The 25,626-nt window shown below is 39.8% G+C and overlaps 1 protein-coding gene across 4 annotated transcripts in view; it reads right to left on the bottom strand.

The window, feature by feature from the left end:
* LOC117401016 (low-density lipoprotein receptor-related protein 1) overlaps positions 1-16,754 on the bottom strand; it is a 138,876-nt gene extending 122,122 nt beyond the window's left edge. For all 4 annotated transcript variants that reach the window (XM_059011466.1, XM_059011468.1, XM_059011467.1 and 1 more), the window contains exon 1: positions 16,236-16,754. In XM_059011466.1, the coding sequence (XP_058867449.1) occupies positions 16,236-16,332 (97 nt within the window). In that variant the 5' untranslated portion in view covers positions 16,333-16,754. The remainder of the gene's footprint in view (positions 1-16,235) is intronic.
* Between the last annotated feature and the right edge of the window lie 8,872 nt (positions 16,755-25,626).

Here is a 25,626-nt window from a genome sequence, read left to right as displayed (position 1 = left end):
CCGTAACTAAGGAGTGAAGTAATGGAAATGAAAGCTCTGTTAACAATTCCGGTATGAACTTAAGGGATTACATCTCTGCAACACGTGGATTTAAAACTATTTAAACTGAAGATTCTCTGCTTAGTATAGCACGCACGGAATGAACTATACAAGTCTTCAATTAAATAGTTAACATACATGTGTTACAGAGACACACTTTGAAACGGTACAGTATAATAAGTAGGTCTTTGTGTAGAACAGTACAATGTGGATGATGTAATAAACTGCAATAACAGGCTTTATATCATCCAGGCTAAACCTAAAAGAGTGATCCCTTTGAACGACTAGCAAAACCAGCGTTTCTATAAGGTTGTAGTAAATAAGGTTAAAATCAAATGTTCCCTTCACAGCTAGACCTTGTTTAGCTCATATTTCTATTCATATAAACTTATAATCACCAATGCAGACATATTAGCAGCCAGGTGACTAAACTCTCTTGTAAGACTGATACACTCTATTAATGTGCACTGGAAACACTGGGTAAGGAGGAGGGTAAACAAGCCCTAGACAAGTTTTACAGCCATTTCTACTCCTACCCACAAGCTCTGACTTCATTAGATAAGAGTCCGACTGATGACAGAGAGCATCAATCACTCCTAAGATGGACACTTTTTAAGGTAGAACTATTTAAAAGTGACACTATTCAGTGTCAACTATTTTAGGCAGGGAATGAATTATATTTCCTAATAACTGCAGAGCAGTTTGAATTATTCTAGGTTTTACTGTGAGTTTAGATAACGTAAAGGGGAAAAGATCAGGATTGCTCCAAGCGCTGGAGTGACTCAAACCGTTACGCTTATTTCCTATCCACGCACAGCTGTCTCGAAAAAACAAACACTACTAAAATGGCACAAAACCAGCTAACTATGTTTTGTTATACAGATTGACAATCTGAATTAGTCACAGAGGTCTTAAAAGGGCTAATATCTGGAACAAGAGATTCCCGACGCAAGAGGCAAGGCAAACAAGACTTGCACATCTTTCAAGGCTTTTACTGCAAGAATGTTCACAGCACACACTGGGAATGAGCCACTACATCTTTCAAACAAAAAAGCCATGGCCTTCAAGCCATGTTCCACCCACACTGAATCTGCAAGAACACAACAACTATGGAATACCACCACTGCATGAAATGATCACGCTGAAATGCATGGATCACATACTAGTTCAGACACACTGGACTGTAAGTCTGTCTTGAGACAATGAACTTTCAATCTACCTATCTGCAGGTACTTCAGAGTTTTGGACAGACTGAAAGATTGAAGCTATATTAAAAAGAAATGTTCTTCATTCCATTTGAAACACTTTGAAATGTAGCACTATTGTTTGTTTTATAGTTCTGATTGGAATTAGTTACAGTGGTTATAAAGGCCAGTTTAGTGCATCGTTGTAAAAGTGGCAATATACATCTACCCTTTCAATACAGAAGTTTATGTCCTCGATTACTTCCTAAAATCTACGTTTGTATACGTGACTGGACTAATCTACTTGTCAAACACCCAGACCTGTTTTATGAGAGCTACAGTAACACATTGGTTACAAGAAAGACCTGATCTGCTTCTCTAGTAAATCAGAAGAATGCTTAACTAGGCTTATTACAACCATACAGTCTGCAGGTCTTTAAAAAGATTGAGTGTTTTTGCATGTACTTTATAACGCACACACACACACACACCTTTGACTTAAAATGATCTCGCATCTGCTGACAGGTGTACAAACCACAACATGTGGTTCTGTGCCAACGGAACAAAAACCACCCATGAATTCAAGAACGGTACCTTATCACCTGCGTGAATCGACAAAAGACAAAGCCATTCAAACAGTAAAACCAGCATTTAAGGGAGGCGCTTAACAGTGTCCTTTAGAGAAGCAAGAAAGCAATATCTACAAAGCTTAAAATGGCAAAAAAAACAGAAGGGGTGTGAATTCAGCTGCAAGAATTTGCCGAGACAGGCTTATTTATATTTATTTTATAATAAAAATGGGGAGGAGGAGGAGGTATATATTTTTTTTTTTCTTGAAGGAAACTCGAAAGCGCATGCGAAATTTGACACTTCCCCAGCCCTGGCCTGCAACACACACACTAACCCAGCCAGTGAAGAATGGCCCATTCATTAAAAGGGCTCATGAACCAGTGGAGGAAAGCCAGTGCTTGGTGCTTCACCCACTCAGCTGGCTCCCCTATACCGACAATAAAGGAAGATTTAGTGAGAGGGTCGACAGCCAAATGCCTGAAAAACAGGTGCCTCTGTATGCACTATTCCGTGTTCTGAATTTCCCTTCAAAATATAAGGCTTGTTGGTTCACCACCATTGCTCACTGGGCTAACACAGAACTTGCAACTGCTGAATATACTGTAGCAGCAGCAGCTACTTAGCACACAAGGTGAGGAAGTAGGTTTCAATGACGAGGAAGCTTAGATCCCCACAACGTTTGGAGGCTGTAAATTTGTAGTCAACAAGAAACGTGCACAAAAGGCTTAACTATGGAAGAATATTCTAATAAGCATCTAATTTAATTAGATTTAAGTTTGAACACACACGTAATTCTGTGACTATAAAACAACCTCTTTCCATAAACCATTTCAAGACGATTCAGACATTAGGGACCAAGAATATGGTTATTCTTTCTAATTAGGTTGAAAAGCATTTCCATGGGAAAAAAGGGGATGCGTGCGATCTTCAATAGCAGCTGCACTCAGTGATGCAATTATAAAATCTGCTTAACTTTGTTCATTTTAATGGAGGAAGTTTGTTTTTTTTACTGCTACACAAGCACATCATTCCAAAACCGCTTAAAAAAGAACCAAATGTTGCATCTGAAATATTAAAGTCGTTTTCACATTCGCGTTTCACACGGATTGCGTGTTAAAAAGGATGTTGCAAAAATTAAGGTTTTTGATATTTTTTTTCTTTAATGGTAGTGGTATTCTTGTTCCTATGGGGTCACTAAAAGCCTCTGGGAAAAAAACCAATGTAATGTTTCTAGGAGAAAATGAGGTCAATGGTCATTAAATGGGCACTTATGCCACACACAAACCTCAACTGTGCAGGAGTTGCACAGCTGTCTTTTTGCATTCACATGTCACCTTCCTATTTCTCCATCTCATGTGGTTTAAGGATCATCGTCAACTATAAAATGGAAGAAACACCTCCCCAAGATTTGGTCCATTTGACATGGAATACCCCTATTCAGATCTCTGTTCTCTCTGAAGATCGATGATTGGACAAACAGAGGAACAAGACGTTGCTGTTGGTTCAGGCGCTTGCATATATTTAAAACAAAATCTTTTGTAAGTTTGAGAGATTTTTCTACAGGAATAAAAATGGTATGAATTTTAAGACTTTATAAAAAGGCACACCTTTTTTTTCCTCCAAACTGCAGCCAAGCTGTCTACAAATTTAGACCGCAAAACTTCTACAGTGAATAATTCTAGTTTTTTGAAAACATCGCTTTGTACAGAGGGGGGCCCTAATTTTAACATCTGGCAACAAAATGCAGCACACAAATATGTGCCGAGTCAAAGCAATGTACAGAAAGTGGACAGCAAATGAACTTCACTTTTAAAAGTTGCCTAAACAAAGTCAAAGCAAAAACCAGCAAACCCACAGCTTGAATTACCCAACACGATCTCTTTGTTTCCCTGAAGAAGTTCAAATTAGGAAGACTCAGGAAGGGGGCTTAATAGGGTTTGTACAGCTTTGCATTGCTAGACTGCATTGAAATGTACGGCCAATTAATTTATATTAGCGTGTACTGAGAACTAATGCTGTGTACTTCTCCCTGAACACAATGAACACCAAACAAAGGCTGAACAATGACGTTCGGAGGGGCTTAGTGGGGCAGTGTTTGAATCTGGCTTAGGACACAAGTTATTGAGGTACATTGACATTGGAGCGGCTGACAAAGTAGAGAGCAGAGCATGACTTAACTGTTGACTAGGCACACTAAAGGACAGGGGTCTATATGAATTCAAATATGGACTATGGAAGTTGTGTCACTTTAATAAAAGTGAAATTGTCTATACAGATGAAAAATGTGGCACTAGGAAGCAGACCAGGGGTGGTCTAGACCCGTCAGCAGCCAAGCTGTGATCGCACGGTTGCCAGTCTTCTGATTTTCAGTACATTTGGAAAGTGGGTGGGTAGGGGGGTTGGAGTTGGGAATGTCACATATGCTATCATGGAGTAAAACAGTCAGCCCTGCTCTTTATACAGCTGGCCATGTGCTAAATATTCATTACTGCCTCCCCCGACACTCCCTTACTAACCCTTAGTAATTGCTGCTGCAGAGAAACGGTAGCGAAAAGATAATATTTTTTGTACCTTATCGCACCAAGCCAGTAATGGTATTTAAATCGTAAGGCAATAAGACAGATAAAGCATCTTCTGAAGTAACTGAAAAGCTTTGGCCAGGGAGCCGAGGGAGGAAGGGAGATGACAGAGAGTTGATAGGCATTAGAATACAACGTGTCTAGCCTGCAGTCATACCACCATGGATTCTGAATTGAGCAGATCTAAGCAGCTGCACATCGATGGGTTGGGTTAGCACAGAGGGATGCCAGGGGTGTGCACCCTCCCATCGGGACAGTGTTAGTTTAGTTTATTCACTTTGTGCAGGCAGGGCCAGCACAGGCACCTCTCAATAGTGCAAGCACTATTACAAAGAGAGACCCAAGTAGACCGTACTGAATAAAATAATTCCAAACAGTTAATATGCATCCAAAATTATTATGTATGTATGTACGTACGACATATTGCATTTATCTATTCTGATGCATTATGAGCATTACTCAAAACCTCCACCAGTGTTTTCCACTATTATAACAACCTTGACTTGCATAAAGACGAAAAAACATTAAGTGAAATAGCTCGCATCACTCGATTTTCAAGGTGTGGTATCCGAAGCATAATCAACAAGTACAGAGAAACATCATCTGTAAATTGACAAACCCAGAACTGGAAGACTCAAAAAGCTGTCTAACAAGGATGCACAATGCTTAAAGAGAATATCCTTAAGGAATAGAAAGAAGACAAGCGTTGAATTGACAGCAGAACTGGCAGAAGGCACAGGTGTCACACTAGTAGAGGCTTTGAGTAAATTGTTGATGCTCATAATGCAGCAGGGTAGAAACATGCAACATGTCTAAAACTTTTACACAGCAGTGTACATACACACACACACACACACACACACACACACACATATACTTTAACCTGTTTAGGATTGGGCACATGTCCACACCACTTATTCCAGTGTAGAGCTGTCCACCCTTTTTGCTTAAAAAGACCCAAAACAAGTAACGGGGAGCTCTTCTTGATATAAAAAAAATACCATTAACTCCCTACTGTAGTTTTTACAAACTTTTAATGGACAGCTAAATAAACTACATCACTAACAGTAACAAAATAAATCCCTATGTTCTAGATCGAATTCTTTCAAACATACTTTCTACTTATGGATGCAATCATTAAGTAAAACCTACAGTGAAAATGAAACCAAAAACATTTCTGTTAAAGCTTGCAAAATGTTTATTAAACCAAAAAAGAAAATACTGACGCATAGTCTAGTAACATCATAAATACCAAAACTAGAATGAAAAAATAGACAAACAGGACATTATAAAATGTCAATAATTATTGCATTGCTTCCATCACCATGCTTTTTTCTTTTTGCACAAGGTTTCCATTTAGCATTATTATAAAAACGTCCTCAGAGCCCGGTGATCGACAGGTGGATGTCTTCTAGATGAAGATGACCTGTCCTTTCCAAATGCCACCCTGACAACCACTGTACACAGCACATCAACAGCGCTCCAGACAGCAGCTGGGACAGTTTAACTGAACCCAAAACCACACACGCACAAACACATTACGCACGGACACACACGCAGATAAACTCTTCAGAGTTCTTTTTATATTTTCATTATTCTAGGGAGAATGGCATTACCATGCCGTGTTACAAGATAATAAAGACACTCCGGATTTATATAGGGCCAGCTTTTTAAAATGTTTTTACCTACCTCCGTTTGTCTGAAATAATCATTGCAGAGCACAATGTTTTTTTGAAGTGAAGTGTCTCATCAGTAAGCAGTGGTTTTACAACAGGTGTTGTTAATTTGAGTCATCTTTTCCGTTAGTGAGCAATACCAGAACAGACTGACCTCATAGAAAGCAATGGGCGAGCAGGGTCTGGTTGCTGTACTATTTGCCTGCAGCTGCGGTCTATCCCAGAAGTGGAGTCAGGACAGAGGAAAGGAACATTTCAATTATTATTTATTTGGCAGACGCCTTTATCCAAGGCGACTTTCAGGTGTTACAGAACAGTACAGGGTTACAATGCAAGCTTGATATTTAAATACAGTGTAGTTTACAGTAAGTGCAATAGAAAATAGAATATGAACCAGGTGCAACAAGTTAGGATTACAAAAAGTAACATCTGCAATGACATATTAGTAGTGCAAGGATAGTGCATTAGGTGAGGGTCCAGAACATGGTGCCTGGTAGGATGGGGTAGATGGAGAGATCTACAGTCTAAACATGTGCTGTAGAATTGAAAGTCGCTCTGGTTTGTTACTAGAAATTCCTCTCTCCCCTTGCACCACACCACCATGCCTACAGGGCTTTTGTTTTCTTTTGGGGGGGGGGGGACCCTGAATTCAACTGCGATTCCCAACTTCCACCTGTAAACTACCTCAAGTCTAGACTAGACTCTGCTTATCAGCCTCGGGTCTGTTTGCATGCTAAATTAAATTGGGTTTAAACGGTTTGTTTTTATTTTGTACTGTAGAATAAAAAAAATGATTTAAACATTGCTTTCTAAAGCCTGTGCTTGCCTGGGGCGCTGTAGCATGGTGAAGCCAGTGCAGACAGATCCCATCCCTCCCCCAGGTCCTAGTGCCTGAACGTACTGCTCTGCTCACTGGCCTGCTGTTATGCCAAACGCTGTCTTCGGAAGAAATCTGTAGTCAGCGTGCATGCAAATTCATTTACGCATCTCTAGTTTAGGTTTTGTGCCATCTTCGAATCTTGTCTGCTAAAAAATACGGTCTCATTTCAATACTTTTTGCATTGAAATTTAATGATGATAAGGTCAGCAGACCTGGTTTCTCTGGAAGATGTGTACATTTATTTATGGGAGGGGAAATACCCAAAAGAGTCTCGTATACACCTTCAAAAGAAGTTTAAAGAGATATGCAGACAAGTTCACTTTGTAAGTTAAGTATTGAACACTTTTTAAACCCAGACGAGGCCATTGGAACAACTGAGTTTTCTTGACATCCTGAGCTATATGATGCCATTCAACCTAACCTTTACAGGTGCACTTAGCTGGAAAAACACCCACATTATCACAGAAGCCACCGGCAGAAGCGCAAGCTGTTTGATTAGTGGTTTAGGATGTTTTCTAACGCTCTAATGCTTCTTTAGATCAAACAACAACAAAGGTTGCACTGTTAACCTCTCCTGTAACATGATAAGCTATTTTACATAGCTGCCACTTGAGGTTTCAAAGACATATTAAATACTCTACCACTACAGTACTGGTTACAAATATCCCACTTTTTCAAGCAGCCATTGTTAATGCATTCTTACTCCTGGTAAAAGGTGCTTGTCAGTAGGTCAACAGGCAAGTAATGTTTTCTTTCTGTTTAGAGAAACTGGTTCATTTGATTGCATTAAACATATGATATTTTTTGGAGAGGTAAAGGGAGATGCATACTAAACTGATATTGTGGGAAGGACCATCCTTATTTTTATGGGGTTAGGGAACCATTCAGTTTAGATTAGTGCTAAATCTGTCTTAAAACACAAAACAATTTGCAACCTTTATACAAGCATCAGCGACTGCCTGGTGTTTGCAACAAGAACAAAAAAAATCAATGCAAGACTACCTGCTGGGAAGAGCAAGAGAATGATGCATCTTCAACTAATCTTCAGTTTCTTTTCCCACAGTAATTTACACATTTGCAGGCTTTAACCTGCCCGATTTCACAATAGGTTTAAAAGAGATTTAGGTAAATGGCTTCAAACCACTCGATTATAGAGCACATACAGGTGCTAAAAACATTGGAGATATAGTATAAAACAACACAAGGGTTCTTGTGATTGATTACAGACCATTCTATTTGTTAAAGAGGAGAACAAAGTAAGTCAGCCCTGAAGAACTAGCAGCAAAACAGTGGCTGTTCCACACCCAACCTACCTTTAATTTCAAGTTAATTTACTGTAGCAAGCAGGTGTTGAAATAAACACACTTGCACAGCAGTCAAGATCAATATGGGGAATGACTAATTCAGGTATGATTAATTTCCGATGCTGCTCTACACAGCAGTACATTGGACTCAGAGGAGACACAGCGATTGCCTTCCAACCGCTGGGTCTCCTCCCAATTATGCAATTCTCTCACGGTTCAAACATCCTGGAAACGGTTCAGAGGCATATGCAGATTTCTGAATTTCCGCGTTGCTGTAAAAGTAGTATGACTTTATGAAGGGCGGAGATCTTTCATAAATCTGAGATTACGCAGCGAACAGCACTGCATTCAAGACAAGATGGATTTGCACTGAAAATAATTAATTCCACCTTAAAGGTGTATGGGAGTGGAAGGGGTTTTTATTGTAGTTGGTTGCTAGTTCAAGGCCAGACAACGATCATAAATTGGTTTAAGATTAAAGTCTTCCTTTTATCAACCTTTGGCAGTACTTGGATGAAGTTCTTTGCAGGTAAAGCAGGAATGGAAATAAGACTCATACAGTTTTTACAGCAACTTAACCTCTAGTCTTGAGCCATTCCGGGCTCTTCTACGAGCTTAGCTGGTCTACCTAAGCTTGTAGAAAAGTCTGGCTCAAACAGTCAGGCAGTGGAAGTATGCAATTTCCATCCTTCTTGAGGAAGAGTTAAGGGAATCTCTGCCAATGCTTAGAAGTATTTAGCAAACATCAAAAGGACTTAGAAACATATAAATCACTCAGCACAAATTAATGTAACTTCAAAAACTGGATAAAAAACTTGTACAAAGTAGAATATTCTTTCAGGGCACACGACAGACCGATGTATAACAACATTCTTTACAGGACATTAGGGTGCCAAATCTCAACTGTAAAGCACAGAATAAAAACAGAGAAGTGACCAGGGTGGGGGTCGACAGACAAGTGGGTTGATCTACTATCCTTTCACCTCTGTAGTCTGAATCTGACTTCTTGGGTCACAGATGAAATGCATCCTGTGGTCTCAGTTTATCTCCCAGTGGACAGTAGTCTACATGTCTCCAGTCCAGGGCAGGCTGGAGGCATGGAGACTGAACTGCTCCCTCACCCCCTAAGAGAAAGGGTGCTCCCTCCAGTCCAGGGCAGACTTGAGGAATGACAAATGAACTGTTCCCTAACCCTATTAAAGAAAAGGTGCTCCCTCCAGTCCCGCAATACCAGTTTGCTATCACTTCCACGAAACGTGACTGTCATTTTTTGCTTTAGGCTATGTCAGTAATTTATTAGGGCCCAACCTCCTGGCTCGAGATTGCAAACCAGGTGTTTATTGGGGCAGGTACCGTTTACAATGCAGTGAAAACTGTTAGGGTATTGTTGAAACTCAATTAACTTTTCCTGTTGTAATCAAACTGAATAAATCTATTGTAGATTGGGCCAATGAGGCTGCTCTGCATCTTTCAGACTTCAAGAAACAGCTGCTTTGAAAGAATATCCCAAAGGCTACTGTAAGTTACTACTGATTATACTCCCAGTGACACAAAAACGCAACCTGCGCAGATGAGACGATTCACAAAACAGTCACCTCTGGTCAAGCCTGTAATTAAACATCTTTAGACTGGAGACTTCAAGGAAAGAGCCGTTTAACCCAAGCAATGGGATGACTGTGGCAAAGCCATAAGAGACCAAGTCGATGTAGAGAAATATTCTGGATAATCCCAGTGTTAAGAGAAGGCGGCTGACTACAGTAAGCCTGACCTTTTCAAACACCCTTATTTAGCTTTTCTATTCAGAAACAGAACCTGATAGGCAGTAGAAATGAAATCTGCCTTTTCCCATTAAAAAGTCTTTCAAAATCCAGGTTTAATATTCTAACAGTGTTAACAGATAAATACTATGGAATTGTTTTTTTCTACTTTTAGAATCAAATAGACTATAAATATGTAAAGTAAGCCTGGAACTCAGACTGTGCAAGCAATATACCAGAGGCAATCTGTTAGTAATTGATGCAGATAAGGTACAGTAACTACAATTACCATCAAACCACAGTTTGTTTTCCAGCCAGACCATTTAAACAGGATGCTGGACCCAAATACCCCCTTCTTCACTGGCACATCCAACCCATGAGGGCTCGGTGCGGTATGGGTACGGGTGGTTCTCCACTGGCTATTTGTTGAGCCGAGCGAGAACCAATCCATGAAACTCCAGCCTCACAGACATCTGAATCTGGCTGCGAGCCGAGCCGAGCCAGGGGGCAGGGTTAAGGATTTCGTCATTACGTTGCATCAGTCAGTATGGTGGAAAAGAGGAAAAAGTGGTCTAGATGTAGCCACGTACCCAGAGACATTACATTTTGTAAAACCCTCAGGTACCTTCCACACCTTCTTGTGCCACTGAAGCAAAACATTTCAGTTACCTGATGGAATCGTGTAACATTGTAACTAGAGAATACCATTATTAAACTAACGCAGATTTATTTTTAATTTTTGTTTATTTTACACATTGCTCGTGTTGGACGGTCAACTGCAATGGTGATTTAAGGGTTAATTCCGTCAGGTGGAAGCCAATGGCTCGCTGCTTTGAAATTAATTTCATCAGTCATGCTTTACTTGCACAGCAACAAGTAGTCCTATTCCCCATATAAACATGACAAATTTAATAAACATCACAGGAAGCCTTGTAATTGGTAAATTAGCCACGTTAGTCAGTGTGGCTGTCTAGTGGTCAGCTGTTGGAATCTTCCTTTCAATTAAAGCAGTTATTTTAATATTGATTTTTATTATGTTATTTTAAACCAGGATAAATTTAGCTGATCATGAGAACACAGCATGAGAAACTTAGTAGTCAATTCCATGCTATTAATTCCTACAAAGGAATCACTTCCAAAAGTATGTGTGCAGCATTTAAATTTTATACAGAAAGACAGCACCTGTATTTGGCCTGCATATTATGGACAATCATTAATCTGGTAGGCAAATTTGTAAACATTTGACACTTTTCTAACCTTTAAACTCTGAAAGATTCACACCCCAAATTGAGAAAATGCTCCACACAATAGATTTTAAAAGCTTACAAAAAAAATCTTTTGTTATGATTGAAGCCGTTTCAAGCTAGTAGTGACAGGTAATGAAGATGGCTTGTAAGTACAAATTTCTTGGTGGGAAAAAAATAAAATGTTGCAACAAGATGCCCTGGAGCACAAGCTTTGCAAATCTAACACAGCCTTTTCATGAAGCCAAGGTGTCTAAAGGATTACATGTATGCTGTTTCTACAGTAGGTTACAGAAAGGTGTTAACTTGTCAGCGGTTGTTTTTGCTGCACTGTAAGCTAAACGTGTGGGGGGGGGGGGGCGGGGGGGACAGTTCAAAGAGGCGCTGCTGGTGGAGAAGCGAAGCAATTAAATGTGAGCACACAAGCACTGAACACAACAAGGATACAATAATTAGGATTCCTTGGGTGGCACAGTTCACAGCAAAGACATCCTACAAGGCCGTCTTTGTCGTTTGCTAAACATTTTTCAAGTCGTTCGCTGACTTTTAAAAAAAGCGTTTAGCACTATTTAGATTCGTACACAGTATTTGAAATCACGTTCATTTACCGCAAGCACAGTAATGTTGCACTTAATGTAATTTAATTGTGTTCCTTCGATATTTCACTATTCGATAAGTTTGTTTAATTGTTAAGCCATGCTGAGAATACATTGTAAAAGTCCTAGATTTTACTGTACAAGGGCTCCTCACTAACTCACTTCTTAATATTTTTTTTTTATGTCTGATCAGACAGCAAAATAAAGAGGCAGCACTGTATTCAATATATCAAAAATACGTGCTGGGTTTTAATTGACACTGTCACTTTAAACAATACTATAGCCCTGTGACATCACAGGTAAACTTTAAAGGGTCTAGTCAACTGAACAGTTAAGATTACAACAGTGACCTTTCTGTAGCAAAGGCATGGAAATAATAAATAATACATCTACGGTAACAGTCATGCAAGACCCATCTTAATGTGTTTTTTTTAGCTTAAAAAGAATAGAAAAACATCACAAAGCTCCCCCCATCAGCCCAACGTGACCTGCCACACTCTGCACTAAAGCCACTTCAGCAGCACATGAAAGCAAGTTTAACACAGAATACAGCAACAGGAATTCGACTGGGATCTCTGTCAGTCCCCGCTGCTGCTGCTGCTGACTCATGCCAGTGCTATGCCCCGGCGACTCGCTCGCATTAGTTCATTTCAGGGCTACAGGACGTGCTGTGCTAATGCCTGTACATCAGTTGGATGAGACACACTGGACTATATCCTGAAAGCCGGTGGAAATCAATTCTACCTTGACATGAGACACAGTAGGGACTCCCTTGCTCATCGTTGCTATAGACCTCTCCACGTCTCTCTGCAGTTATACCTACAATGTTACAAGTAGATCACTGGGACCCTTGAACGGGAGCACAGACTAGTACTTCCACACTGATCCAGATTCTACTAGGGAATGTGCTTACCAAGTTTCTTCACAAAATTAGATTTGTGAAGAAACTTAGCTTATGTAATCCGCTCTGCCCTGCTTGACTTCGCTTGAATGGGAAAACTCAACTGAATTCCCGTGTGTTCTGGATCAACTTCACCCCTTGCCCAGGCTCTGATGATAGCCTTTCCACATATTCAATGTCATTTCCAAAACCCAGGGCTGAAACAACTGCTGTCGTTGTGTGATATATATGGAGGTCTCTTGATTAACCCTCCTTGTGCCCAATGGATGACAATTCATCTAATATGGACCATGGCTTGAGACACTAGCCCAGCACCCAGTCCTGGGTTTCAGAGCTACCCTCACTTACATCGAATGATCAGGAGACAGCAGACTGTGTTTGGAGAATAAAGAGGTTCTTCCCTTCTGCTGCATGAACAACCCCTATTACTAATCCTACAGACTCCTGCATGCCTTACTCATGCTGCGAGAAGCGTGATCACTTCAGAGCAGATTTGGCAGGGGTCTGATTGTTCAAACTCCTGGCGCCTGGTCATTTTAATAATATACCTAAACAAGGGAAGTTCTGAAACCCAGGACTGGGTGCAGGGCTAGCGTGAGTTTCAAGCCCTGATGTACTATGAATCATAGCATGTTTATCTGAGTTTTTTCTCTTTCACTAAATGTCAATAATAACCTGTGCCAAGCAGACATAGGCTCTATGTACAGACTGTTGACTTGTGGCAACTTAAAAAGGTGTATAATTAATGTGCTCAGCCGTTTCACGTGTTCAGTGCAAATTCCTGAACCTACAGTAGCTACTGATACTTGCACTTTGAGTCATGCAGTTTCTCTTAAAGTGAGAAGTAAAAGCATTGTATGCATGTATTTGTGCAATCGTTAACCATTGACAGCTCAGCACTCAAAGTTCTGTTAGTCAGCATTATTTTCTGTGCTAATATATGCTTTCTAAAGTCTTGGCAACTTCTGGTACCCCCCAGACAACAAAAACGCATGCTAATAATTAATTTCCTAAATTTCGGAGTAACTATTGGAGGTAATAGTGACACATAGTTGGAACACATGCTTTTGGTATATTATATATATATATATATATATATATATATATATATATATATATATATATATATATATACATACATACACACACATATTAGGTCATTCAAATTAAACTAAAGGTTTGGTAAACCTTGGAATTTGGGGGTAAACAAAACTGCTCTGCACATAAGACTTGAGCAAAAAAACTCGGCCAGAACGTTAATCATTTATAACTAGTGGAAAACTACTAGTTGATCACCCAGTTTAACCTCATTAAATCCGCATGGTTGCAACATGAAATACTGAACTACTTAAAAGGCTGGCATGCATTTATTATTATTATTATTATTATTATTATTATTATTATTATTATTTAGTCATCATGCATTTCCTACTGAATAGGGTTTATTTATCCACGTATGCATTTATCACATACAAATATTCAGGCTATTTTACAGGGGCGTTATGTGGGAAGAAGCAACGAGTAGTCCTAGTAGAATTTTCTGCATAATGCATTTCAAACAAAATAATGAATTCATTAGCGTGCCATACGTTATAAATGTTCAGCTCCGACGGTTTTATTGCTATTGCAATTGCGACACTAAGGATTAAGCAGGTTAAAGTACATATACATTAAGAGCACACGTTTGTATACAGTAGCATGGCATGTCACTGGAGCTGCATCCACAGTTTTTAACGGAACGTCTCGAGGTTGAAGTAACACGGCCCTGCTGTTCTAAAAATGACCCCTCTCGTAATCAACAAACGATGCACATGAGTGCAAAAATCAAGCTGCACAGATTCCCCATTCGGCGGGCTTACAGAAAAATCACAACTATTTGTTGCAGAACGTTCCAGAACATATTGCAGCCCTCCTTGGTCTGAAGGACCCCCAGTACACCGCTTCTACAGCTCAGCCTGGTCACAAAATACTCAACAGGTTTGGCAGACATGTTCTTTTGCACGGTCTAGAGTTTTTTTTTTTTTCAAACCAAGCAAAAAAATTATTATTTTGCTACTCTACTAAAATCATGATTTACCGACAGGAGAGATTTTTTAAAGCCGTGACACTGAGTTACATGCGACTCCCTTAAAAAATTGTTTGCTGCACCGAGTGACTAGTTGGTGCGTATGTAGTCGCTTGAGCAGCTGTGCTGGGAAGTGGTACTAATACATTGTAGCGAGGGAGTGACATGAGAGTAGCGTTGCCCTAATCAAGTGAAGCAACGTGGTTACAAATAAAAAAAATTGTGACTGGCAACACATTCAATCCTCTGAAAAGTATACAAGCTAATTTGCTACCATTTCTTTGTCGTCTCTGTGATATTGTGCAAGCCCTCGCCCCCTTCTCGCCATGAGTTGAGTGCCATGTCACGCACTAGCGGCGCACTGATGCAGCCCTGCAATTCGGTCTACCGTCATCCTTAAAGAACATGCTATACTTAAGACACTCGCAAGCCCCCATAATAAAAGACTTTATCGTAATATCAACCATGCATATTAATTTAAAACGCACATGCATCATCATAGCACAGTGTGACTACAGTGCTGCATGTGTAAAATAACTCCTGTGCTGTTTCCCAACACCTCCACCCCCTTTGCAAAAGCACTGTTTTGCATTCAATGCTCACTCGGCATTGCATATACAACCTAGTCCAGGTTAAACATCTAAACGCACTTTTAAAATGCAGGCTATGATACTGTTATGTGATCTGCCGCTCAAACATGTGCCAACTATTATTGCATAAACCATGCCACAGCCATGATTGCACTATAGAATGGAGTGTCACAGAGTCGAGCCAGGCTTCATGCAAACGTCTGGCAGGCCACTTATACTGTAGGCTACTTGCTAACGAGACACCTATTGCAAAACCCCAGGCCACAGCGGAATGCTTTCAAATGATAACTTAGTATCGGGTTTGTTTGTTTAAAAACATTTAAACAATACAGATACGTGTTGCAATGTATTTACATTGTTTTCAGGGACGGAGGGAGGGGGTGGGGGGGTGCAACATAAAATGAGACAATGCAAGACTCACGGCGGACTGTCCAGAGAAAAAAAAAAAATACGTTCCTCGTTACAGAGGCTAATTTAAACATTCCTAAAGCAGGTTTTCAAACATGACGTGATATTATTAAAAACAAACGCTACTGTTTATTGTGCGGGGAGCAGAACACCACACTCTACAGACGCCAGACAAAGCAAATGCGTTTGCATGTAAATATGTGACTTGGATATCAATGTGTAAGAGAAAAATCCTACATTTTAACACAAAGCACCACCTTTCCTCTACCGGTTTGTGTTACACTAAACGTTATGTAGCGGTACCCTGCATTAGCATTCACTTACGACGAGAGTACATTTTGCAATCGCAACCACGGATATTGTTTAAATAAACATAAATAAATAAATAAATAAATAAATAAATAAACATGTAATAAATCAACATAAAATGAATGATGCTTACCGTCAACAGCTGTGGCGGGTGGAAAAACCTCTAAACTGTGCACAAATCCGAGGCAAAATATTCCCAAAGCCGCCAGTCCTGGCTTGGGAGATAGCATCGTTGTGCAAATTTAACACAGATACAAATTACAAACCACCTCCAGTCCCCGACTCTATGTTCAGAGCCCAACCCCAGCGTTTCTCTCCCCCGGTTCTCCTCCAAGGAAGCAGCACGTTAAAAAAAAAAGGGGGGGGGGGGTTAAAAATAAAAAGCAATTAAAATGTTTTTTTTATAAGCCTCAAAAGGCTCAGATTCGTCTGGATTCCTTTTCATGTAGCTTTATTTATATCCAAATCAATAAAGGTAACGGTAACCAGGAATACAGTAAATCTGTTGGATAAGGTGGTGTTGATTGTATTGTTTTGCAGCAGTGGGGGAAAAAAAAGCCTCTCTCTCCTCGATACCCCACCGCCTCTGTTGCTGGTGGTTACAGATTGAGCGGAGAAGGAGATGGAGAGAGAGAGACAGAGGGAGACACACACAACACAGCAGGCTGGGGAGTGACGTCACTCATTCCAATGGTATTTGGAATAAACCAGGAGAGCTACGCGGCACTTGCCACTGCGCAGGCGCTTGGGTTGATGGGACACGCATTAATGCAACTGCAGCAGTGAGTTCGCCATGTTGGCTCCACTGCGGCCCACGCTTTGCAATGTCTAGGCTCCACAGTGGAGCTGCAATGGCGCCAGTTTCAGACCCGTAAATAGAATTGAGGGGTTGCATATGGTTTTTGTTTTTTTCTCGTGTTTTAAAGCAGGGGCAGGTTTATATGCAATGGAAATGTAACGCTTTGCCGTGCAGGCAGGCTACGTACGCAGCACCGACCATCCTTAAAAAAAAAAATAATAATATAACATGTACAATGAAATGCCCAAGCATAAAATAGAGTAGTTGTATTTGAGGATTACGTTTTGCAACTTAGGAACATTTTAGGAACATTTGGCGAGTTTACAATACCCCAGAGAACATTAGAAGTTGCTAAGAACTTTTTACTTTTTTTCATTTACTGAGTTTATAGATTCATTAATTTTGTTTACGATGTTGCCGTTTGTCTGGCGCTGGATCAATGCAACAGTAGACTGCGGTTTGTTTCCATTGAAAATGGCTCTGTTGGGATTTTCTGTCAACTACCTGTCTATTGCTTGGAGCTTCTTTTCAAAAACACAAGCCACAAAGTTAAATAACAACACAAAACGGTGTCAGTATCACTACTGTCCTTATGTAACGTCCGTATAAAAAGCTTATCACGTTTTCCCCATGGTTATATGTACTATGCATTTACCTTAGCTTATCCTGGTTTGTCATGCTTAATAATATGCTTTACTACACCTCGCTAGTCTTTAGAGTGCTTAGCTCTGCTTTACCATGCTTTCACTATGATTAATTACATTTGCAATGCTTTTACTATGGGGAACTGTTCATATTATGTTATAATGACATCAGGTAATCCTTTTGAACTGAAGAAGACTCCAGCCAAAATACTCCATCTGCAGCTTTCCAAGGGTACATGCTTAAGCCTCGTTTGTGTTTAAGAGCATTTTGCAGCACTTGGGTTTGCATCAGTATTGGATAACCATTGATAAGGTTGTAAAATGCTCTAAAACAGAACTGCGGTTTATCCTGGTGGAATATAGGCTGGTTACATCAACCCCCTCATTTCTTATGAGGGGTACTCAATAACTGTGATGGAATATGTGCACATGTAATATACTTGAACCTGGTGAAGGTGCTCGTCAAAACTTTTGACTGCTGGACTTTCTTCAAGTTTTACCTTGGAGTTTTTGAAGTCTTGGTTGAATTGTTAATGCTAAGAAACTGATGTGTAGTAATTCAGTCACATCCAGTTTGATCTTCCGTTCCCTCCCTATTTGTGGATAGTTTTCAAAGAAATGTTATCAGACCTACCCAATTCAAACCACTTGTTACTGTACTGTACTAAGCTGGCACATGTGCATTTGTGTATTGTACAGCTCTGGCCAAAAGTTTAGCATCACAGAGAATTTTAGGATTGAGACATCATTTAAAAAAAGAAACAACTATATGAGCATAATTCAGATCTTTTATTTAACATTGTGTAACAAAAGAAACTGCAAGTCTACGACAGGCCATAATAGTACAGTATTTCCTGTTAGATTTCAAAATGTCACCTTTTTTAAGTTATTGTCAGTTTTACATTAAGTATATGGAAAACTACAACGCGGTCTGTAATTCAATATGCTAACGTAACATTATTCAGCAGGTTTCATTTGACTTTGTGAAGGAAAATGTGTTAATTCTATAGGGTGATGCAAAACTTTTGGCCAAAGCTGTACACAGATACTTTAATATAGTACTTTGTAAACTTACCGAGTATAAAAAAAAAACTAGGGGCTTGCAGTCCATTGAGGAAACACCCACCATAGTGTTACTGGTGAACTCTTCAGCAGACTGATCATTTATTTATGTAGTGAATTCCAGTGTAGTCTTAAGCATTTATAATTTAATAAGTTTTGCTGACCCTGGCTCTTACACCATAGGAATACTCGTGAGACTCTCTTAGGGTGGGTGAAGTGCATTTAATACAAGATCTACTTAAAATAAGTTTAGTTCAAGTTGATCCTGTCTTAGAGTTAAAACGTGGGAGGACAGAAGCATAAATTTAAAAAAAAAACATTAAAATCCTATAAAGTAACAAGCTGAAATAATTCACTACTAACTGTATAATCATCTTAATGGTTTTAGTTGAATTCGAGACATGTACAGTACATAGGCACGGATAGTTAAGCAGAATGCATCAATCCATATCTCCTGTAACCCACAATGGGGTTTTTTGTGTTTTTTTTTATTTATTATCCTGCTTTTTCAAGATCCTGGACAGACAGCACTGATATATGTTCAAGTGTAAAACTGGACTTGATGTGGTGCAGCAATCATTTTTATTAGAGTAATATACAATAGGACTACTTCATTAAGAACACCTTGCAGCAGTTTGGGGGGCTGTTCTAAGTTGTTATTAATTATGCATTAAGTTTGACTTATTTACTAGTCTGTTCATGCGATTTAATTTCTCTTTAGTATTGAGATTCATATGCATCATATTCTATGTCAGTCATTGTTTTTATCTAAGGAAATTGATGCAGGCATTATCAGACAAGCGTGTTATAATTGAGAGTGTGATGATTTTTATTACATGGGAGTAACTGTTATTTACTCTATGCTAATATTGGACTTTCGCCAAGATAAAATGAGATAATAGTGGTGGGAACAGATCAAGATGTAGCTTTGCTGTAATATATGACCTGTCAGTGTTTTTCCTCGAGGAAATGTGGTTTTCCTATTGGCCCGGTGTTGTAGGATGAAGTGTAATGCTTATTTGTTGCCTCCCTGATGAAAGAAAGAAAAAAAGAATGAATGAAAGAAAGAAGGAATGAAAAGAAAGCATGAAAAGAAAAGAAAGAAAGAGCACACGCAGGCAGCAATCGTGTGAGAAAATAGCAACGAAAAAAAAGGTTGGAACAAGGTGTGAATTAGTCTAAACCCAGTCTGAGACAGTGAGTATTCCCGAAAATGTAGTGTGAAAACAAAAGCCTCTGGGAGTCTGACAGACCAGCCAGGCTGCTTCCGTTAACTCTGTGTTGCACGCCCAAACAGCCCAGCTCAACCAGTCCTTCCCAAATGATCTCCAACGCCAAATTAGTGACTCTAAATACATGCTTCTTCCCAAAGAGGCAATGGCAGCACACATGCAGCTCCAATAGAATGAAGCTATCACTGGTAGAATGGAACCAATTGCATGAACCACAATGAAATCCACTGTCAAATTATCAAACCTTTGTTAAATTTTACCCCGAAAAAACTGCTTATAGCACTACAGCCTAATACAGAAACATCCTTTTGGATCTTACAATCCCAGTGCCTCATCCTGAAACCTGACTGAACTTATAAGCAGACATTACTAGCAACTGCAACACAATGGACCTTGAACAAATAGTGCATGAGGTCCTGATACCAAAGCAATGGATCCCCATACTGTGAGGTTCAGTCCATCAAATGAGGTATCAGAAGTCAATTTCCACTCAATGCCACTGACTGTCTGTGCAGAAGGAGGTATGGGTAAAAACGAATGGAAAGCTATTCCAGTTACCTTGTCTAACTATTCCAAGTTCAGTGAGTCAGCTGGAATGCGGGCAGGGAATTAGACTCATCATGGTGTGTTGTGATATCATCTGTAGGGTTATCAGTCTTGTGCTGTCACGCCTTTATCCTATAGCCAAGGCATCAGTACCTAGCTGATGTGTTAGATCGCATGTCTCTGTCTGTTTAATCGATTTATTAAAACGGCACAAAGTCCAGAGGCACAGAGAGACACTGGCAGAGGGATGCAACAGCCAGCACAGCTTGCTTAAGCAGTTATATCATAAAGCTGTCGCCGCCGCTGGATACGAGTCAGGGAGTAACTTCTACATTATATTGGTATGCGGAGAAATAAAATATCTGTGATAAAAATGACATCTGTATTTTTTCCGTTATTATAATAAAATAAATAAATAAAAAGTTTGCAGAATGGGTGGGATTTGTTGAAAACCTAAACATAGATTCTAAGATAAAACTTCAAGCTACGCAACCAAGGCTCGCTCAGTCAAAGTGTCTATAGAATTAAGAGCCAGGGCTGGAAATAAGACTCCTATTGCACAGCAGTTTCATCCATTCCAGGTATTACCATAAACTGTAACGTTTTAAAAGGGACCTTATTCCATATTTAGGAACATAAACACGTTGCAACTCTGAACTAACTACTAGTATTGTAAGATGTCTCGACAGCACACCCAAATAGTGTAACGTCACACCCAGTCCAGTGAATGGAAAGAACAGCTGTATTTTTATATAATGGGTTAATGCCATCTAGTGGTCGGTCAGTGCCATGACCTGTAAATACATATTGGGAGCTACAATATTATATAATATTTATTTATTTAGCAGACGCCTTTATCCAAGGCGACTTACAGAGACTAGGGTGTGTGAACTATGCATCAGCTGCAGAGTCACTTACAACTAGGTTAAGTGGCTTGTTCAGGGTCACACAATGAGTCAGTGGCTGAGGTGGGCTTTGAACCGGGGACCTTCTGGTTTCAAGCCCTTTTCTTTAACCACTGGACCACACAGCCTCACAATTGCTAGAAGAGAAACGGTCAGAAGTTACCTGTGTATCTCAGCTATTGGTTAAAACAACTTTTTTTGTACAGAGTTTTAAGGGGGTTGTGTGTGTCAGTACAGCTACAACGACCTACCTTGGGGGAGACTGTAAACAAACGGGACCATCAACAAGATATAATAAAGCAGGGAGATGAAAATATAGAGAATTCAGAAAGAGACACCAGTGAAATATACTCTAGTGCAGCCAAAAAAAAAATCATCTTTTAGTTTTTAAAAATTAACCAACTTCCGTAAGTAATTATTTAATTTTTGGCCATCACCTGTAGGCAACATTGACCTTTTGTAGACTTTGCGTCAGAATAGTGCCTGGAATTTAATTGAAACAAGGGAAAGACTTGGAAACAGCCTGTCAGACAGGAAAGTAACTGCCAGCCTCTCATGTACGCAAACAGGAATAATGTAATAATTACAGCTGGATCGAGGTGTGGCGCCGTGTTGTGTACTTTCCATTCTTGGCAGCGGCATTGCTCAGATCTAAACTCCAGATCCCTCTCCTGCCCGAGGGCGCCATGAGAAAAGGGTTACTACAAGTCAACAAACACAAGGTGGGCATCGGTTCACCATCTCGAATTTGCGCGGGCCTCCGACGAGACTTTGAAGGAAGGTAGTGGTTTATAACTGCTGTGGGCGGGTATAGTTTCAGCTGGATGGGTTCCTTATATAAATACAGTGCCTTGAAATGTAAATACAGTATAGAGGGACTTCTATTTATATAAGAAGTAAAGGGGAAATTGGGTTAGAAACGTAGTTGCTTTATATTTGCATATATTTGATGGAGCGTGCAACAATTCTGAATGGATCTGATTACTGTTGCTTCAGTGTTGAGTTAGTATTATTAGGCTCGGATTTAGAGGGGCAAAAAGGGGTGAACAAGCTAAGAAAACAACAAAAGCACATAATTGTTTCTTCTATTGCAAAACTACCTTAAAAAAAAGCATATTTTGAGATTCTGAAATGTAGTTCAAAGAATTCAAAACTTATCGATGCATCTACGAGAAGTCATTTTAATAGTGTGCTCAGGGCAATGTCTGGTTTGCTTTGAAAGCTGTGTTAAGATCTTATCCGCTCTCACAATGTTGCCTTTGAACTCTAAGCTCCTCTATTTTGCACACTTGAAGTCAGACCGCACAGTTCCTACAAGAACCTCCGTGTCTTTGAAGAGCAGATATGTGGCACAGTGGGCCAAAGCACTAGCCTTTCATCTCTGGGTTCTGAACCATAATATGAATTACACCCACCTTATAACCCTGGATCTGAGAAGACACAAGCCCTTGATGGACAGCTCCTCCTAACAAACCCCGCACAACTTATCGGTCACTGTTCTCAGGGTAGGTCACTGGTATCAACATGAAGACATTGAGAAAAGCTGGAAGGTTTGTCGTTGAATTTAACACAATGTTGGTTTCTATTAATATGGTACCATTGGTATGTTCGAATGTGGGCAGGTCAATGGTACCACCCTACCAACGGCTCAAGTTCTGTTTTTGTAGTGCCATTACTGAGTTACCATTGAAGAGTAGTGAATGCAGGCTATTCCTGGTCTGTTTGTCACACTGATAACCCCAGTATCAGGCTCGTTTTATCTAACAGCGCACAGACTTTTGATCATCAGAAAGTCTTGGGCTTGCTAGCCATCTGATATTTCGAAAGACCGAAAGAAAGCTTAATAAATCCAATGACAAACGTTTCGACTCAAATTATTTTCCAGCGCCTGGTATTGATTGACTGTCCAATTGCTAAAACATCCTTCTACCCTTGGCGGTATTATGGATTTTGGGAGCGTTGGTTAGCTCTGCTTTAAACCTTAGAAAAAATCGACAACTTAATAGCAATTTAACAATCCAGTAAAGACTACTTATACAGCGAGCTTATCAGACAGACAGGCAGGCAGAACTACACTGCAAACTAGAATGAGGTTCCCAGCAAAAACATGAGCAGACAACACTGATTGATTTGACAGGGCTGGTAATGAAGTAGGGGAATAATGTCATTGAGGTTGAACCCATCACCCCCCACCCCCATTTACCCCAGGCTGGGAGCCACGTGTCGTGGCCTACAGGGCTAAAATCAAGTGTAATTTGCTGTCATATTAGAATACACTGCATTATATTATATGATATGATATTATATTATATTACAAAAGAGAATAATATACGACGAGGAGCATATTATAATACAGTTTCACAGATGGGATTATAGCGTTGAACAGTTCTCTTTAAAGAATGCATTCATGTAAAGTGTCAGCAGTGATTAGGCTGCAGTGTATATTATAATACAGCAGGTCCTGATATTGTGTTACAGCCATCTGAATTGTCTTTGTATCAGACGGAAACGATGTCACATTAAGATATAGCTATAGTTTAATTTTCTTATTTGACTATATGCTATTAAAAATGTAGTACAGGGTAACAATGTTGGGATAACAATATCCTGGCAAATACACTGTAACCACGTGTAGACCAATCAATAGCTGTCTGTGCACTTCCGTCCAGCTAACCGCTCTAGGTCTTATATACTGTCGATCACATGGTTAATCTCCTTTCTATAACATTGTCACTGTTTCCAAATAGTTCCTATTAAAGTGGCTCTGTTTCATATCAGGGCTATGGACAGCAGGATTTCTGCAAGCCTGACTATATGTGAATGAGAAAGACACAAAGGAGATCTGTCCCAAATCTAGGAAGTTTGTGTTGCTATTTATATTAACAGCCTGGTTAAACTGGAGACAGGAATTGCTCCGTTTTCCCTGCGTGGTTTCGGGGAGTCTAAACAGAGCATTGATTCACTGGACACCAGTGAATACTGAATACTGAAGAAATTCACAAAGCCAAAAGAAGATTGTTAATGTTTTACATGTTGAGCTTTCAATGTTACACAGTATCCTGAGAATTAAAATAATAATAATAATTATGTGTCTATACACTAAGCAATGTTGCATTTTTTTAACATTTTTTTTTTGCAATCGTTCTGAGTGCTTCTTATTGCACTCTTTCCTATTTTTTGCCAAGTCTATATTAAGGTGACTGAGTTCAGTAAGCACCAGCACCATCTACTGCACTGCACAGCAGTGGATTGACAGCAATACAAAGTGATCCAATGACCACTAGATGGTGCTGCCTCTTCTATAAAGACGCTTTGAATGATCTAGACTCCGTTACATATATCTCTGGCAGCGATCTCAGATACATGCACCTCAATACAGACAAGAAAAAAACCACAACAACACAGCATGAAGTGAATGTGACCTACAACCAGGAAGCAACCTTTTCTAACTTTCAATCTGCATATCAACAATCTTTTTTTTTTCTCACAGAGTACTATTTAAAAAACAATAAACTACTCGCAAGCTCGAAATGAAATGCCTTTGTTTTTTTCTTAAGTAAATAAATGGAGTAAAGAGACTTGCGCCAGTGACTAAGAGTTATAAAAAGGGGGTGAGCTCTTCACTTGATCCAGATGTTTAGTAACTAGAAGCACCTCCCTTCGCTTTCAAGAGGCCTAACATGTGGCAAAGACCCCTGGGACCAGAAACATGACCTCTTGTTTGTTTACACGGAACATTAATCTCTCTGTCGCGCCGCGCCAAATGAGAAGAACACACTGCAGGCACGTCACTCTCAAAAGGAGCAATGCTGCGTTTTCACCTTCAACAGTGAATCCCAAGGCCATGCTATCCGGGAATTCACAAGAAGTTATATTCAAACCAGCTGGCTCGCTTTTTCTCGTCTGGTTTTTACTTTTTTTTTATTGTTATAGCTGTTGCGAGACATATTTAGGAGGCAGTGTGGTTCTGGTCATGGTATTTAAAATGTGATTTTGTGTGAACTAATGGTGTTTTTCTCCACTTGCATGAATGTAAGATTTATCAGACCTTTATTCCAGAGTACAATTCTCAAAAGACAATGTTCAAATGTGTCCAGCTTGAAATAGGAGGAAGTGGATGCTAAATTAGCAACGTTACCTGTTGTTCTACCCAATTTGAAATGCCTGATTCATCTATCATTAACTCGATAGCCGACAGAATTGTCCCATTGCCAAGCCAATTGCCTTTTTTCACGCTTGGATTTTTAACCAACCAGTAGGGGGACGCTAAACCATGATAAGATGAATTGCACCCAGGCAGTTTTCCTCAACTCACAAACAGGATTCAATCTGCATA

This window comes from Acipenser ruthenus, chromosome 42 (assembly GCF_902713425.1).
Source record: "Acipenser ruthenus chromosome 42, fAciRut3.2 maternal haplotype, whole genome shotgun sequence".
In the NCBI taxonomy this organism is placed as follows: Eukaryota; Metazoa; Chordata; class Actinopteri; order Acipenseriformes; family Acipenseridae; genus Acipenser; species Acipenser ruthenus.
This window is presented reverse-complemented; position numbering and strand designations above follow the sequence as displayed.